The 19,014-nt window shown below is 41.5% G+C and overlaps 1 protein-coding gene across 6 annotated transcripts in view; it reads left to right on the top strand.

The window, feature by feature from the left end:
• Positions 1 to 19,014, top strand: part of SMOC1 (SPARC related modular calcium binding 1) — a 133,624-nt gene that overhangs the window by 46,695 nt on the left and 67,915 nt on the right. For all 6 annotated transcript variants that reach the window (XM_074868005.1, XM_074868009.1, XM_074868008.1 and 3 more), the window contains exons 3-5: positions 4,364 to 4,476; positions 14,787 to 14,886; positions 17,433 to 17,480. In XM_074868005.1, the coding sequence (XP_074724106.1) occupies positions 4,364 to 4,476; positions 14,787 to 14,886; positions 17,433 to 17,480 (261 nt within the window). The remainder of the gene's footprint in view (positions 1 to 4,363; positions 4,477 to 14,786; positions 14,887 to 17,432; positions 17,481 to 19,014) is intronic.

The following is a 19,014-nucleotide window of genomic DNA, read 5'->3' as shown; positions in this document are numbered from 1 at the left end:
CTTTGCAAGTTTAGTCATGTTTTTAGGTATGCTCCAAATAACTTAGGGAACTCTGGAGTAGAAATGGTATGTGGGTATCAAAGGAGGAGCAGAGCATGTTCTTGGGGATTCCAGGTGTAGGACTTGTCAGAAATGAAGTGAAAAACAATGGGGAGAGTGAATAATGATTGACTCCCTGTGGGACAGATGGGCATGTGTTTGTAGTTTGCTCAGGTTCCATTTTTTTGCCTGTTTTATGCAAAGACACAGATCACTGGCTGGAGTAAATGGGTATGAATCTGCTGACTTCAGTGTAGCTGGACTGCTTCATGCCTGGTGGGGACCTGGCCTGTATATGAGACAGTTATCTAATGGAACTAGAAATAGTTCACAAGCTGCTTGGATCAATTTTTGCCCTTTGAGCTTTTGGTAAAAACAAAGTAGAATTAAAAATAAATAGTTAGATTTTTGTGGTTGCATCATATAGATTTACTGCTAGTGTTGTGTGGATGTCTTGAGATGTTTTACTTTGTATTAGTAGAATAGCTTGGGTCTTTACACCATGATGTGTAGTGTCAAAACTGCCTCTACCTGTTGAAGAGAGGATGCTGGAATTCTTGGGGCCTATTCAGGAGCGCACTGTGTATATTAAGAGGGACATGTTGGTCTCATTTGAATAAACTATTCATGGATAAGATCAACCATGGTAACTAGCCAACTTCATTGCAAAATCCAAAATGATGTGCACCTGCATTCTGCAGATTAGGCCACAGATGTCAAAAACATCACTTGTAGTTCACAATCTAGTTCCCAGCTACCAACTGAAGAATGAATTTTCTTTAAAAGGCAACTTTCTGAGCTGCACTAGATCTGTCCTAAGTTTGAAGATATTTAAAATCAAATTATTAAACTCTGTTTTTAAAGAAGTCACCCTGTTTTGGTTTTTCACCTTATGTGAGGGGCGAAAGTCCTATTTAATCTGTCTGGACCGTGCAACTGAAATGCACTAGTGGTATTCTGTTTTATAAGCTTGGTGTTTGATACTCCAGAGAATATTTTTAAGAAGAGGGAAGAAAAAGTTCTGAAACACTCAGATTAACAATCAAAATTCAGAATAGGGTATGTGAATCTACATCATAACATCAGGCTTTAGTAAAATTTGTAATGCATCTGATTTGGGGTGAGCTATTTGGCAGCTACTTTTTAACACTTGGCACTTATGTAATATTTTACATTTTCTAATTAACAAAGCAGAAATAGCAAGGTGAAGTCATCCCACTGAAATCACATGTTGACGCAAACATTATAAAAATACCAGCCTGTAGAATGAGGAAGAAAAGGATTGACAGTCCTTTTAAAAACAAACTGGTAAATGTTGATATTAAAGGCACTGTTTTTACTAGACCTGAACTGTGAAATGACAGACAGAAGAGATAGCAGTACGCACATACCTCTCCAACCAGTGTGGTATATAGGTGGTTGTTCCAAGTCAAGGCTGTGAAAGGACTGGCATGACCTTTGGAAATCAATGAGGGAGGATGGGAGAAGTAATCAGGGCTGAGCATTCATGAACAGGAGAAAAATTGTCTGTCTTCTCTACCCTTCAGCAGCAATCTGTGAAGAGACATCACTTGAGCCAAGGGTTGAATTGCAACACAGGATGCTGCAACAATGATGAGCTCTCAAACGCAGTGGTGTAGTGGTGGTGTGCTACACAGTGTGATAGTAGAGTTCAATCTATAAAGGCCAGTTAAAATTGCCAGGAGGGACATAGTCACCTTAGCAGTTACATGTTTATATTATCTTCTCCTTATACTAGGGGCTTGATTGTGTGCGTGTTTGTCTGCTCATTAGACAAATTGGACAAAGATCTGAGTTAGTCTCCCTCTGCCTGGGCTCCTAATGTATTTGTACTACAGGGAATACCACAACATGTTTGTTCCTACCAGCTATGTGGTGAAGCATCCAGTTTCAGTCATGTAGTTGTGAGGGTGCCAGCACTGAAGTAGATGCTATGTGGAAATGCTTTATGCTTCTGTTTTATGTTCAGGAGAGGAACCAGATATGCCTGTCTGCAGTCCTGTATCCTCAGATGGAGAGACTAGAAAACACACTCTCATTTGTGACTCTGTGCTTTGATTGTCATGTGAGAAATTTACAACTCTTTTTTTTTTTTTTTTTTCCCCTTATTACGTGCAGATCTGCATAATCTCTGCTGATTTTTTTGCTACTTAATTGTCTCCTGTGGAGCAGAACTTGAAGGTGTTTCTAGTCAGACAGCTAGCTATAAAACAGAAGGTGCAGCCACACCATCTGGTTTTGCAATAATGTCCTATGTCATGCCAAGCAAATTAGACTCTTAAGCTTGAACAGGAGATCTGCAGGTGATGGTTAGGTGTTCCATTTAACAGCATTGCCAGTGCTTCCTTTTCAGCTGAAAGAACGAGCATGTGTTGGAAGGGTCAGTACTGCTGGCAGGACCATCCTCCAGTGGAGGTGTGCAAACAAGGTCTGATCATCTGGTCACTTTGACAAGCAGGAGGAAAAAAGAAAATTCCAGTTTAGAGGTTATATCACGGTTAATTAGAAAACCAAATACTGCTTCTCTAAATTCAGTGTAAATTTTATTCAAGAAAGTCTTATTCTGTAACAATCTTGCTCTTTATACAAGCTCAGAATAGGTCCACCTGAGATCAAAGCTCTGTGTGCTAAGTGTTTTGTGCAAACACCCCACAAATTAGAGTCTAAAGATGAGTGACATAGGATCAGAAAGGACACAAGGTCATAGGGAGGTGAGGTGACTGACTTGTGGGTCAGTGGCAGAGTTGATACAGGCACTCTTGCTTTGTTGACCCAGTGCCTAAGCTACAGGCATCTATGCTGAATACTAATGCTATGAATAATGACTTTTTCCAAAGAGTAGGGTTTGATTTCCATAATTTCAGAAGACTTATGAAATCCTTCTTGGGAAGTAATGTAATATGTTTAAAAATGAAACTATGTTGGCAGACCAGAAACCTAGTCTCTTGTGTCACTAGTTGTGTAAATAAAGTACTCGGCTTGAAAGCTTTGGTCTCTGTCTTTATCAAAACTATTTATAGCCATGTCATTGGTTTCTATATCTAGATATGCTTAGATGGAAATTGCTTCTGTTGATACACAATGTGAATTCAGCTGATCTGAGAAGCCAGACTGGCTTTCTAATTCAGTGCTGGTATTGGTGATTTTGTTGTTGAAGTTCCTGTGATCTGTGAAGCAGAATATGGGATCTTCAGGGATCCAGTGGAATTTTTTTGTTAAACGCTGTGATTTCTGCGCCTGGTAGAATGGGAATTCAACCTTAATCACTCTGTGGTGCTGCTAAAGGATTCCGATGATCAGATTTTGCAGTTCTTGTACTGAAAATATTTCAGTCAGTGGATTCATGAGAGAAGGAAGAAGGTGCTAGTCCCTGTGTCAGTCCCATGGAAACAGATGTTTGCTTTTTTCTTCGTTTTCTAGACTGAACAGCTGTACTGTTAGATATCATGTTTTTAAATGTAAACACTGAATCAATCTGTATCTCTGCAGGGCAGAACTCTCCTCTTTGACCCATCAGTCATCAGTGTTAGGCTTATCTGGGTCTATGCTCTGTAACAGTGAGGTGGACCTGGAAGGGATTAAAGTCATGCTGCATCCTGCCATCATCTGAAATAACTGCAGAGCTGAGTTCTTAACCCCTTCAAGCTCTGCTTGCAGAGCAATGTTTTTTCTTGGAAGCAAAGTAGGAGAAAGTATAATACGCACCTGGCTGTAAGCACTGGGACTAGAGGTAGAAGTTGGCTTTCAGGAAAGCACAGGCAGTGGCATATCTACCTTATCTGAACTGCACAAAGGTGGAAGTTCAGATGGGTGGCTAGTTATTTTAGCGTTTACTGGGAGTTGCTCAGAGAAGGAGATTTGCTGGGGCAATCCCTTCTTCCACGTTGCTCGCTTCTGGGCCTCAATTACTTGGCCTGTGCTCAGCCATCCAGTTTCAGGCTGTTAATATTAACACAAGCACAACTCGCTCTGGAAAGACGTTTCACTGCATGGACACTGTGCTCCAGCACTTGTTGGAAGCAGCTTCCAGAGCCCTTGGATGACCATAAAAACCTAGGAAATCAGGCAGCTCTTCATTTCCTGGCTCATAGTTTGATTGTCTAGGTTCATATTTGTCTTTGAGATCATGAGTGTGAACTCCATAACTGCGTCATTAATGTACAGGCAATGGTCCTTGATGCCTTATATTTGTTTGCTTGGGTTTTTCCCCCCCACCCCCCCGAGCTGTGTGGTGCATTTGGTAGCTTTTGAAGAGGCCAAATGGTGTTTGCAATCTAAGTGGGTTTTGCTTTCATCTTTGTAGATGCTGGCCAAAGCAAGTGTCGATTAGAGAGAGCTCAAGCACTGGAACAGGCAAAGAAGCCCCAGGAAGCAGTCTTCATCCCAGAATGCAATGAGGATGGATCATTCACGCAGGTAAAATTTCTATTGGCTTCCTCCAGCCAGGCTCCTAGTGTCTGCAGGAGATTCACTGTTAAGGCATAAGCCAAGTGATGATAGCAGCATGGGTGCACGCTCTGACTTGGTTAGGTGAAAATGTTGAAAGCTGGGGACTTGTTTAACCAACTGGAAGCTTTGATTTAGTCACCATACCTTAAGACACATACTTATGTAATGGCATCCACCTCCAACGTAGCACAGAAACAAATGGCATCAACCTCCAGCATAGCACAGAAACAAAAGTTGCAGGGGAGGTCAATTTTTCCCTGAAGATGATCTGCAAAGCGAGCTGTGGCTCTCACAGAACAGGGTGGACCAAGGTGCTTCTGCTGTGCTATGGACCTGTGCTTCATCTATCCCAGCAAAAAAAGAATGGTCTGTTGAGCCTCTTCCCTCTGCAACGTACTTGTTAGTGACAGAGTCCTCTTTCCTGTTCTGTGCCCTGTTGTGGTTTGGGGGTCTGGCAGAGAGGTGATGAGACTGCTTTGTTTGAGTTTTTGATTCTTCACTGTTCACTTGCTGAAACTAAATGATGTACTGGGATTGCAGACGTGTTTCATAAAGCTGCTTCTCTTGAGAAGCAATTATCTCAGGCAGGGGTAGCAGAGGAGGCTTATGATTTGTTGGCTTTTAATACCTGTGAAAAATGAATAGTCAGTCCTGGTCAATGAGCATCCTTCAGAAACAGTGGGACTGGGAGAGGTCATACAGAATTCCAGAGAAGTTGAAGTAGTTATGGCAAAAAGAAAAAGAAAGCCCTTATGAAGGAGATTTTGAGAGTAGTAGTTTGCTGAGGCAGGGTAGAAATGAAGAGTGATACTTGGTTCTGTTACTGCTAGCTTATTGAGTAGTGTCCCAGTGCTAACTGAACTGGGTGTTAAAAATGGCTCATGTGCAGTTCCCTAACAGGTAGGAGGGGTATGCTGTCTGCTCAATGGGGACATGCATCTCAAAAGCCAAAATCCTGCAACCCTGATGACCTCTACTTTGTGAACTTAGGTAAATCACACAACTTTTTTTGCCTTAGCTTCCCTATATCTAGCACTGCTCTAGACATCTTGTGCCTCAGAGAAATTTTAGCATTCATTAGTTATTTTTTGCAAAGTCTTTTGAAGGTAAAAAAAGAAATTCCAAAATATAATCAATATTGGCTTCAAAAAGATGAGAAAGACAAAAAGCTTTGGGGTTGGTTCAAACACTTTATGATGCCTGGGGGAAGAGGAGAGGAAAGATTTTTCTTGTGATAACCCACCAAAAATTTTTATTGCCCCCCTCAGCCTTACCCTCCCATTATCTGGTGTGTGGGAGTGTTTTTGTTTTGTTTTTGTTTTTAATGGTGAAGTGAGAAGTTTTATCCATCCTGCCAACTCTGCATACTTCTTTGGAGCAGCATCATATTTGTGTACAGTGTGGACCATCATGGGAAGGTGGGGGTAAGAGAGAAGGTCTCTGCAGTTTCTTGCATTCCAACTATACTTTTAGATGTTAAAATTTGATTTTGTGTAGAGCTGCTCAGGTTATGTTGGCACTGGCGGGGAATACTTATAAAACCTAGCGCAGTGGGCCAACTAAGTGTTCCATTTTAAACTTCATAGTTCAAGAAAACACGGGGAAGGAAAGCTGACTTTCCAGTCTCTCTGTCACCCGCCCATCAACATCTTGGAGAGTAAAGTAGGGGTGAAATTTTTATCCTAATAATCTGGACTTGAGAGTGCTGTTGATAAAGCTTTGTTTCAGACAGGTTTGTTTGCAAGGTTGGTACCGGTGTCTGGATTGCAGAGCAGTTGCTGGACCTCTTTCCTTCACATTCCCTGGCCAGTGTGGATTGCCAGTGGAGGGGCAGCATGAAACTGCTTACAAAAACAGTGTGTTTTCAGCTGGCAGCCAAGTGATATTTCACATTCTTCCTCCGTTCAGTCCTATCTGTGAACACTAAAATGCTTTTGTTTTACCTGGCATGATGAAGGAAGCCTCTGATCTCTTTGTAGCTGGAATTAACTGGAATTCATATCATTCCTTGGATCATAAAAATACCCCACGTTCCACATACCTCAGGAACCAGCTTCATCATTTATATTGCAGCATTTAAGGTCACTGTCCCTGCATAAGGTGTGATTGAAAAACAATGTCTGAGGAAGCTAACTGGTTTCAATCTGCATTTGAGACAAATATTTCCTTTAGTTTCTGGTCCAAATTAATTAAACTTTGATTTTAAAAGGATCTATAAATTAGAATTTTGGTGAACAGTCTAAACAGTTTTTGCTTCCAGCAACTCATCAATCAATCTCATCTGCTGGAGGTGGTTTGGATACTGCATCTCTTGTGCAGAGAATTGGCACCCCGGGTTCTGCTCTGCAGGGGAGCTGTGTAGGCCAGTTCTTGAAGTCCCTGAGACCTTGCTGAAGTCAGCTCTGAACTGTTATTAGCTTATTCTGGTTCAGTACCCAGAGAGTTGCTCCATCCAGACTCCAACATCTCAGTTGGGAAGTCCAGAACACAGCAGCATCTCTCAATGAAGATTCTATGAAAAATACCCACCACGTTCTTCAACCTTGAATCCCCATCCCAACAGGAATATAAGCAGATGCACACTCTTCAGGGTATACCCTGTATGTAGAGCTGGTTAGGGAAATTTTTCCAACAACTTTCCCCCTTCTATGTCACTGTTATTGGAGGAATATTTTGGGTAGAAGAAAAATTCTGCTCAGAGGGGAAACAAAGATGCATGCATATATTTCGAATAGTAAATGTCTTAATTGTTATAGCACTCATTCAAGATGCAGATAATTTGCTTTCAGGTCTTGAGCTGACCCTCCTTTTTGTAGATGCATTCACAGTAGGTGTTCAGGCCCACATCATTGTCCTTGCCATCAGACTTCAAAAGATCTGGGTTTTTGTCTAATTACTTGTTGGAAATTCTTGAAAGTTTTGCAGGAGTGAAAAACACAAACAGCACAGGATCGGGAGCTGCATTTGGTAGTGGTAACTGTATGTTCACAGAACCTGCTTGGTCTTAACCAGATTGAACTTTTGCTTTTGTGGTTTATCATTATCCTCTTGATTAGAAGCGAAATTGCAATCACTGTGGGTAAACACTGAAAGCAGCACTAAGTGAGGGTTTTCTGCTGAAAGTAGATCAAGTCTGCCCTTTCCAGCTGTGGAACTGCATGCAGTACAAAACTGAATTTGGAGCTGGTTGCAATGTAAATTGGTTGGGGCTGTAGGGTGGTGAAGAGAACACAGCTATTCTGATGTTCTGTGACCAGCAGCGTGTGCTGCATGGGGCAGTGGCTGCAGAGAGGAGACCATGCTCACCTTATCTCCTCCTGCTTCCCTGCAGTTGAATGTAGCAACAAGGGTGAAAGGGAGGAGGGTCTGAAGACAAAGACCTTGGTTTGTCTTGCATTTAAACCCTGTGTTAGAGGCATCCTGTGTGTCTTACTGTGGCTTTTTTCATTGTCTGTAAAATCTAGACTGAAAAGAAGTGTTGCCACCAATTCTGTTGCTTGGATAGCCAGTTTTTGTAGGCATGGCTAGTTATAATAGATTTTGTGTACTGCATGAAGGGGAGCAGGCACCTGTCAATTCACTGGTTTTCATAAGTTTTTCTATGCACCATGTGTGCTGCTCCCCTTATTCTGGCAGCTTGTGTATTGCAAAGATCTTATCAAATCCCTTTTTAGCACCACTTACACATGTAAAAATGTGGCATGGATTTGCAGCATGGAAGAGGTGGTGGCATTGCAGGCATGATAGGATGACTGTAAATCGTAGCATTGCTCTGGAATTGCTGTTTCTTCATATTTGAATCTGTGGGGATTATTGCTTCCTATAGCAAAAGCTCTCTGCACTTAGCCCACAGTAATGTAAGCATGCAGATAAAATTTGAGTTATTTGCAACATAAGAATGTTTGTTTGGTAGGAGTAATTTGATTAATTGCATAAAAATGTGATCATGTACTGTTGTGCAAAATTGGACATGACTAAAACCAATTTCTGTTCCCAAGACTTGCACTCTCCTTTTTGCTGTTATGCTGCATTTTGCATAAATGCCATTCCCTTTCCATGCTGAACTTAACCTGCTGTGATCTGTTCTTCATAAACAACAGGCTCTATTGGGTAATCTGCACACTTTCTTTTGCTGCCTAGTGCCATTGGGCTTGTTGCCATGGGCTGAGAGAGACTTGCATTCTTCATAGTTTTCCCCCAAGCAGTTTTTTAGAAAAGGTTGCTGAGGTTTTAAACGGGATCAGTTTCAGACAGATTAATATGAATATGAATAATGTTAACCCTGCGTTGGGGGTGTAGTCTTGTGGGGCTTTTTGTGGTGTGTCTTGCTATTTGCCACCACCTTCCCCTGTCTAGCTGTGGTTTCTTTTCCTTGCAAGTCTGCAAGTGGCTGAGAGCAAGTCTTCTTGGAGAGTTTCTTTGAGTCTAGGGCTCTCAAAACTGCAGCTGCCGGCACAGTTATGATGCAGCCCTGAGATTTCTCTTAAAGCAAGTGCATCAGTCAAACCTGTTGTCTCATGATGGGATCAGTGAGTGGGCTAACTTTGTTAGAACAGTTTTCCATAATCAGATAGCTTCCAGAGCACTTCCATGTCTGGTAATACAAGTCTGTTTGGAAAGAGTGATCTATATTATGATCCATAGCAATAGTTTCATTCTGTGCTATGCTAATGCGTGTACAAAGTACTGCTTTCTCCTAAGACCCACAAACAGACCCCTTTCCTAAGATGTGGGGAACTCTCTCAGCCTTCAGTGTGACTTCATAATCCAAGTCTGTTCCTCTGCATTGGTTAGTATGGCATGATGCTGGGCAGGATTACAGACTCATTTCTTAATGCAGCACAGTGCTGCAGGGCACTGTGTAGACATGTCCCGCATTCCCTGGATGCTGTCTATTATTCCATTATTCAGTGCTCATACTCTAGCACTACTAAGCTCTCAAGGACTTAACCTTTCCATTCAGAAGGAAAGAACACAGTCTGTCTTGCTAGATTAAAGAAACTCTTTATTCATAAAGAATTTGGACTTTAATTAGTAGATGGTTCTGACTTTTTTTATTAAAAGACATCCCTCTGTAAAAGACTGTAGCTGGAGCTCTCTGAATACTGCTCTGCAGATTTGTCTGCTACTTTTGCACTTGTTTTCTTCCTGCAGCTCTCATTGTGTTTCTCATTTGTATATTGAGCTAAAGATAACCCATGGATGGGTAAGGAGGTAGCAACTTCAGTTATATACAGCATTTCTTCAAAGAAGTACCAGTCAAGTGAGAAAAAGAACAGATTCTTAAAGCAGGAGTGGACATCCTTAAGGAAAGTGACAATGTAAGATCATTCTTAACTTTAAAGGGTCACATTCTGTGTCAGAAGCAGAGCCTCTCTTGGGGATCCCTCTCCTGAGCTAAAAATGTTATCTGTGCCAGAGTGTGTGTGCCCTTGACTGTGGCTAAGATTCTTTTGCCACAAATCACTTCTTTCCCTGGTTATATGAATAGTGAAATTCCTGTGGAGCAAGCATTTCTTGAATGGTGCATAGACTTGAGGGAGGTGGCTGCTGCATAAAGCCCTGGTGGGAATATTTGTCTGCACAACATCATCTGGGAAGAATTAAATGTGAACAAAAAAAGTGACAAAAATTATTAAAGGGGTTACAGTCCCAAAGAAGCTCAAACTTAAGGTGCAGACTGATTCACAGCTCCCTGAAATTGTCTGTAAAGGCAAGGCAGGCTGCTGACAACAGTCAGCTGACTCTTAATCTAGCAGAAAGTATCACAAGATCCAGGGTCTATGCAGTATAGCAAGGCACTGAAACCAGTACAGAGGCATCACCGCTTAGAGTTAGGATAAATAGCCATCAGGCCAGCGCGCTGATTGTGCGCCACTGACTTGGGTTCAGAGGACTTTCTAGATGAGTCTGAGTGGCTCAAACAAAGGAAAGGCTTGATTTAAGAATTGCTGTGTAACTCTGCAGCTTCTGGTCTCTGGGTCAGGCCAGATGACCTACTGGCTTGGAACAGTTTAATTAGCTGTTTTTACAGTGTTTACAAGAAGCAGTTGGGTGCAGCCAGGGTTTGGAGCCTTGCATCATGCTGTGAGTGTGGGTAATAGCTCTGCTGCCTGCCCTCACCCTTAGCAGTGCCATTCAAAAACTTGGATGTGTTTTTTCATCTTTCACAGAAGTAATGCTTTGAATGCGGAAGGAATGTTTTTCTTCCCTTCTCTTCTCTGCCCTCCACTATGGAAGGAGCCAGGAAATGTTTGTCTGATCTGTGATGGGATAGGAATTGGTTATCAAACTCTTCATCTGAACAGCAGTGAAAGGCTAGTCTGAGCATTGCTGTTCCTGTGCTCAGCCCAGTGCTTGTCCAAGGCACTCTCAAGCCTCTGACAGCAAACTTCTTTCTATAACTCTGTAGAGACTGGTTTCAGCCATCACAGAATTACTGCTTTGCCTCTGTTCTCTCCCTCATGCATGAGCATGCGATTTCTTTCCCATTTCCAGTTTACCTTTTGGAAACAACCTCTTGATCCTCATTTGTCAAATGGCTGTAAAGGGATGCTGCTGCTTGCTCGTTGAGAAGCTTGGGACTGCTTGGGAATCTGGTTCTGGCACTGACAGTGATATACTGAAGAAACCCAAACTGCAGCTTTTTTCCCCCAGGAAATTAAGAGGCAGAGTTGTCTGTCAGTGACTACACTTTCAATATTTTTGTATTGTAATGAACTTGATGAGAACAGGTGTTTATCCATGCGGCCAGTGGCTAGTACATTAGCTGTTGTTTCATTTCACACATCGTAATGGCAGGGGGGAATAGAGGAGCTGCTGCTACACTCTTAATTTGGGCAATGGTGGAAGAGCAATTTTTGTTGGGCTTATCCCTCGTGCTTTTCATCAGTTGAGGCACAGTTGAGATGACTTATCTCTTACCCCTGAAAAATAGGAACAAAGTCATCCTGCACGATCAGGGATTTAGGTGCTTGCAGGGCTTTAAACTACAGTTTGTTTTTTTGAAAGTGTAGATGTTAATGGAGAATCTGTTGGGTAGCCAGAAATAAAACCTGCAAATCAAAAAATGATTTGCAGGTTTTATTTCTCTGATTCCCTGTTATGTAACTTAAAATGTTCAGCTGTTGGACAGGTGTATCTTAATTTGAGATGTCAAACTCTATCTGTCATGTGCTTTTCCAGCAGTAATGAGTGTTCTGTAGCTGCAGCTTGGTTAGCAATCAAGTTTATTTTATATACAAAATTGATAATGTATTTTTTCTGACACAATGCTTAGCTTTAGAAGACTGAGAGCCAAAAAAAGTCAAACACACTTTTTCTAACATGTATGTTGATACAGCCCAAATTAACTCAATAACTGAAGATTAGATCTCTGCAGTAAACAGATGTCACTTTTACATGGTTACTCTTCTGATTATAACAGTATTTAAAAATCTTGCTACTATGAGAGTAGGATTAGAATGAGGTTGAATTTCGGGTAGAAGATTTAAATGGAATTTAGAAACAAACTCAAACCTAAGATCTTCAGAAACTCATGGGAAAAATTTAAAGTTAAAAACCTGAATTTTCAAGATTTCTTGCTATATGTGCTCTGGAATGAATAGTTGACGCTTTACAGAGTTTGTGTTTACACACACTGTTTAGAAAAGGTGCTGGATCAACTATGGCCTTTACATTTTTTTAAAATGCCATAGCAGTGTGATGTAACTGATGAAAAGTTTACCAGGTTTTCTTTCCCAGCTGCAAACTCTAGGCTGTAAGCCACTGTTGTTATGACACCTAAATATGCTGAGACCTGGTCAGGTATCATGGTGAGAGGTAGCATCTCTCAACATGAAGACATTCAGGAGAGCCAACTGCAGTGATTTTTGAGGCTTCCAAGGTGTCTGTTCTTCATGGGTGGTTGTTTGGCCTTTAGGGTAAGGGCTGAGATTTAGTTGCTGCTATTATCCATAGTAGGGAGGTCCTTTGGTGCTGCAGTAGAACCAGAAGATGTTTGTTGCAAAAGTGCTGTCAATCTGAGATTTCTTTTTTTTTTTTAATGGCAGCAGGGGGAAGAAAGGGTCATGGGATACCAGTCCAAGGAAGACCAGCATTTCTTAGCTTAGTTATTTATAAAATTACTTTGCTTTTATAGATGTAATGTGCTTGGCTTGCATAAATGAGGCTAGGTAATGAGTAGCTTCACTGAGATGAGTTGAATAACATGCTCTTAGTTAATGCATCTATCCTAAATTTATGTCAATACATTTTTTGGACTCCTCTGCAATGTAATTTGTTTTTTTCTGAGGGCTTGGCTGAAGGACTGTCAGGTCACTAACACTTAGATTTTTTTAAATGCTGGGTACGCTGGATTTTTTCTGTAATGTAACATGGAATGGCCTTGCCCTGTGAATTCAAGACCCTATCCTGGAATTTGTCTTCATCTCTGGGTAAGATTTTTACAATTAATGCTCAGATATAAAGATAGCTCCTTGTGCTGTTGGGAATGCAGTAATGTGCGTGTGAATCAGCAAAGATAAACACTAAACACAAACCCAACCAGTTCCATCACACTTGTTTTGAATGTACAATTGATTAGATTGAACTATAAGAAATATTTTTCAATGTGGTTATTGCTAATTATGTTCACAGGACTTTTGAATAATTTGCAATCAATTTTGTTATAGAGAGAATAAAAATGAAAGTGTGCAGATAGCAGTGACAGTGACTTTAGTAACATGGGCACATGAGATTATTGTTGATTTTGGCTACTAAAAGTGAACTTGCTTGAGGCAAAATGATTGATTTGCACTTTATTAAAACCCAAGATAAACACATGGTACCGTGTTATAATTGCTCTTAGATCATGTTTTATGGGATACTCAAAGCCTTTTAAAAAGACTGTCATTAACTCTCTGAACAAACTCTGCTACCTTAGGGAATCGAAGCCAGCTGTCAGCAAGGGGGAATGACTGGCTTAGTTCTGAAGGTTCCCTAATGAAGGGAATGGCACAAACACCCCATCATTCTTCTCTTCTGTGTGGCGAGGACTGGAATGGGATATTGGCTTCAATGAACTTGTTTGGAAAAAGGGAGAATGGGCAGAATTCAGTTTACAAGTAAAATAAAAAGGCAGTGTCTGAAGTTATCTAATTTCATGGCCTTTTTTCAGAAACATATTGAAGGAGCCATCTCTAGCTTGTAGTAACATAGGCATTTCTGTACCATTTCAAGATGCTGGAAGTACTGATGTGCACACCTAGCCACAACTGAAAGTGTGTTTTGCTAGAAAAGATTTTGGAACCTGTTAGTATTTACACAGATGCCTGTATGATGATTATTTACTTTTTTCTCAAGGGAAGTGAAAGGCATCCCGAATTTCATCCAAATGCTGACCACTCTGTGAAAGCTGAAGCAAAGGCTGTAATTAGATTTGTTAAGTTGGATGAAACTATAGTACCATTGAAGCAATATCTGCTTAGATGTTACTAAGACCAGTTTGCTAGATCAGGATTTATCTGTTTTCACTTTAGAGGTCCACATCTGAACTAGTTATTCTGGTATCCTTCCATGGTGAAGGAAGGAACTGGGCAAGTCTAGATGTTTAGTTCAGTAAAGCTTTAAAGTTAAGCAAGGTGAGTCTTATACTGTGTACCTTTTGGCTCATTAGAGCCTTCATCAAATGTTCTTAAGTCCTTGTCAATACATAAAGAGCAAGCATGTTGGATCTTGTTCCTACTGCCTGGGTTGACATAGTAACAGGAGAGACCTTAAATCGGTCTGGAGAAGATTTGTTAACATAAGTCAGTGTTGTGTTTTTGCAGTCATGTTTACTGAACAAAATGCTCTCGAAATGCCCACAGATGCTGTTCTCAAGCAGCGGCTGGGGAACTGGGCCAGGGTGGCCTTTCCACATCCCTGCTGGGTTGCAGTGGGACAACTATTTAATGGTAAATAGTAAATGGGATTTAGCAGAGGGTGGAATGAGCTGAGACACAACTGCTGCATCCCCAAACTGAAGTGTTCTCAGCTGACTACTTATAATTTTTTTTGCATCCTGAATTGCAGCTAAAGGAGTTGGAGTAGGAGAAATAACCTTTCTATGGGGAGGGAGGTGAGGGTATAAAGAAGAGATAATGATATTGAAGATACTCTCTGTGTGACCTTCTTACTCTGAAGCATGTGTTTGTGGTGCGCCTGAGTTGGGACTTACACTAAGATGCTGGATTATAATAAAAGCGGTGAGTGATAGAGTGAGAAATGAAATGCCTGCTCTTTGTTTTATTAAACAGGTGCAGTGCCATACCTACACTGGATACTGCTGGTGTGTGACACCTGATGGCAAGCCTATTAGCGGCTCTTCTGTACAGAACAAAACTCCTGTATGTTCAGGTACTGTGGGAGTGGCTTCAACAAATACTAATTTGATAACTGAAGGAGGCTGGAGAGAATGCATCCTGTTGAGAATGCTTAATCTTTTCAGGTGACTTGACCAGTTTACCCAATTTAACACTGCAGCTGTACTTATATTTTCCTGGGTGTTTTCTGGCATTTGGAAGCTGCAAGGGATCTTTGACTGTGGCATGTCCACCCTGCAGTTAGGGTGCAGACACTCCTACAAGGCTCACTGAGGAAAACCACTGAGGTAACAGCCTGTGGTAGCCAAGGCAAGAGTCAGAGTGTTGCTGTGAACACCAAAACCAGAGATTTCTGTAACAGATGGGGTAATCTTTTTTCCACGAGCTGTATTTTAACAAAGTGGTTCTCAGGATGTGTTTAGTGGGCCATGGAGTCATTTTGCCTTCAGAGTGACTTCAGTTAAAAGTTTGATAAGGTGGTTCTGTGAGAAACTGGTTGTTGTTGACTACTAGCCCCCAAATCTGGGGTCCTGCTGGTATAATGGATTTGGGTCTTCTGACCATGTTGCTCAGTTCCAGGATCCCCATGTTTGTATCGCGGGGCTGGACAGTACTAGGCTTGCACCGCAGCTCACAAGAGGGAGGTCCAGAGCCAGGCTGTTACTCATGGGTTTATTAAGTGATGTGTTTCTGGGCACTCAGCCTGACACTGCTTTGTCACTCTGTGGTTTACTGGACAGAGTGATCCTGTTTGCTTTTTTCTACACCATTCACTATGGCAGTGCAAGGCTCAGATGGGATGAGACTGGGCTCTAGATTTTCATATGGCCCTGATCACTAGTGTACAATCTAGCTTTGTGAGCTGTGGTGAACAGAGCTGCTGTGGCAGCAGCACACTAGGCACAGGGAGGGGTGGGAGGCTGTTCCATGCTGTTGGGAGAATTCAGGGGCAACACTACAATTGTGCTGCTCCCCTCACTCCCCCAGCCCTGCCTCAAAATAAGAACAAAAGACGGCAAGCATAGGAGTGTGTTTCTAACATGTTCAGTGATGCAGTGTAGGCACTGCTGTTGCCTCTGGCTTCATGCTCTGCAATCTGCACCCCATGGGTGTTTAATGTATTTCTCCTCTTACACCTTTCAGTGTTTGCCCTTTAGATGGACGCATGACAGCAGTCAAACCTTTAGTTTTAGTTTTTTGGGGTTTTTTTAATCCTTCTCACCTTATTCAGTATCCTCTTGGCTGTAGGGTGTTCTGTGGTAATAAGCAAACATAATGACTTGCATGAGGGTTTGAGCTGAGTAGGAGAACTGTCTGGGAACCAGTGAGTCAATGTAGCTTGAGGGGATGCTTGGTATTTCACAGGTACATGGAAAGCAAATAAGATTAATATCCTGTTTTAGTGTAAGGTGAAATGTTACAGTAATTTGGTTTAAACCTTAGAATATGACTTTCTTCCACCATTCTCAGTATATGGTTTTGCTAGGGCATGTTTTAGAGTTTTGCTGATCTGTTCATTTAGTTTTGAGCTGTTTATAAAATTGTGTTACTAGGAAAGTAAAGTCATGGTGTAGTGTTGGACATGCAGATGTTAGGCCTGTGACGACTAATATTGGGTATGTACCTCCTACTTGAAATTCACCAGTAGATCTGTGATGAACTGATCCGCAAGTGAAAGTGCCTGGACAATAGAGTTTATGTCTAAGGTTTGTCTTGACCAGACTCTTGGACCTGTCCCAACTGCCTCCTTTTGGAGCTGACTTTGGATCCATGTTTCCTGAAGGATCAGTAATTGCTGGAACTGTTTAGTAATGGTGCACAGAAGAATCAGTTTCCTGGGAATAAAGCTATTTCAAAAAAGAAACAAAGAAAAAAGCTTGTCATAGATTTTTATACACTTTGGTAATTGATTTGTTCAAAAAGCTTTTATTATCTGTTCAAGTTTTAGTGGAAAACTGTGATGAAGCACTGAAGCAATCTGCAGAAACAAGTTTAGAATCATATATATATAGTGTGAAGATCTAAGTTATATTAAAAAACCTGAGATGTGTTCTATTCAAGTACATGCTGGATCTTATTCAGTGTCCCTTTTCAAACAGCTGAGGATGTTCAGGCGTTGGTTGAAATCCATTTTCTTCAAATTGTCCCACTTAATCCCTTTCCTTTAGAATACTGCCCTTGCATTCCCTGCACACTCTCCCCACCTGTTTTTGATTTGTTCTTCCTGACATTTGCAAACGAAAGAAGTGACTCCTATTGATCTTTCCTTCTTGCCCTTGGATTTATTCCAGGTTTCTTACTAGCACACTGCTCTGAGCTCTTTCAAATCACTGGAACCAGCTACTAAAGATTTCTTGTTTACCCTCATCCTGACTTAACATCTTAACACATAAAACTTCCTTATTCTATCCCAGGTGGTTGAAGCCACAGGCTTTCTGAATCCTCAACTGAGCTGTTGGCAAGTAAAACAGACACTTTGTGGGCTGAGATATTGGCTGTATTAATGTGACATTAGATGTTCTGTGTGATTGTGCAGCATCTAAATAGATGTCTTTTCTCTTTCTTTTTCCTCCCCTTTAGGTTCTGTAACTGATAAACCATCAAGCCAGGGTAATTCCGGAAGGAAAGGTGAGTGGAGTCCTGTGCTTCAGCAACTTGTTTTCTGTTAGCAGCTGCCCAGCCAAGTCCCTTGAGATAACTCAGAATCTGGGTTCCTCACTAGCTCAGTGTGCGAGGGGGCTTATGTGCCTTTAGACCTCCCCCCTCAATAGGAGGAATAAGATGGCAGTCTGTTTGTGCATTGCCCTGTGTGGTAGAAAATGGTGTGGTCTGCTCTGTGCTCATCAGCTGAGATGTAGTATGTGATGTAGTACAGCTTCCCATAGCGGTGGCGGGCACAGAATAACCTCTGCTTGTTCACCTTGAAGTTAACTACTGAGCATTTCTCAGTGTAATCCCTCGAGATGAGGAAGGCTATCGATGACTACTACACTGGGAGTCAGGAATGCCAATGTCATGATTGTGGCTTTATATGCATTGAAAGGTGGGTTTTTTAACAGAGCATAAAACCCTCTGGGCAGCTGGAGCAGTGCTGGATTAAACTCTATCTGTGCTTAGATACCTCACTGTTGTGCATTAGGCATTGGTCCTCCTTCTTTACACTCCTTTCTTCAGTCCTTGCCTTTCCTGAGCAAGGCACTAGATGTGCTGTTGTTCTCCTTCTGTGTGTATTTGTAGCCTTTCTTTCTCTGTGTCCCCTGATTTGCATTCATTGAAATAGTCTTGAGAGGGGTGACCACTGAAGTATACATTGAGGAGTAGTCAAGTTTGTCTTTAGGCCTTCTCCAACACCCTGATTTTCAACCCTTCTCCCCTCTACCCCCCATTCAGAGTCAATGTTTGTGTTTGTCTCCTTACTACAGGAAAACAGCACTGAATGCATCCTCACTTCTGCTGGTGAGGGTGAAGGCTGTTTCCTGGGAGAAGTTCCTGTTTTGATATCTGAAGTGGGATTTTTACTGCTGACTCTCTAAGCCAATTTTTTCCTGACACTTTAAACACAGGGAAATGCCTACCTTGATGCCAACACTTTAATTTGAAGAATGTCTTCCATGCTGGGAGTGTCAATCCAGTCCTGAAAACACTTAACGGGAATTAGATTGCTATGTGCAGAGCCATGATGCCTTTTGAGCACATCCACTCTCCAGTCTATGCTTGTGTATCGTAGCTTAGGAAAAGGTAGGCAGAAAATAGATGCAGGGAAAACTACTTAGTTAAGACAATGTTGAAGCGTGCTTCTTATTTTAGATAAGGATATGTCTCTGTAAACCTGTAATTACGTGTTAATGTATAATTGGCACCTGAATGCATTGTTACCATTCTGCTAATGCAGTCATTGCCAGTCTAGCCTGAAGTACAAGCAAATCAAGTAGCTCTTGAAATCTGCATTATTTTTGCGTGGGGGTTGTTTGTAGGCTTCCTACCTGAGTAGTCCTGGTCTGTTCTTCTAGAATTAGAAGCAGCTGACATTAGATTTCATAAGAAACAGGAGCAAAAGGGGAAAACATCTGAACTTGTTTTTCTTACTTCACTCTCTTTAACTCAGAGGTTGGAACATGCAAAAGAAGAGAACTGTAAATGGAATGAATTATCTAAAATTTGT

Source organism: Strix uralensis, chromosome 4, assembly GCF_047716275.1.
Source record: "Strix uralensis isolate ZFMK-TIS-50842 chromosome 4, bStrUra1, whole genome shotgun sequence".
Lineage (NCBI taxonomy): Eukaryota > Metazoa > Chordata > Aves > Strigiformes > Strigidae > Strix > Strix uralensis.
Note: the sequence above shows the minus strand (reverse complement) of the source record. Positions and strands in the feature narration are given on the sequence as shown.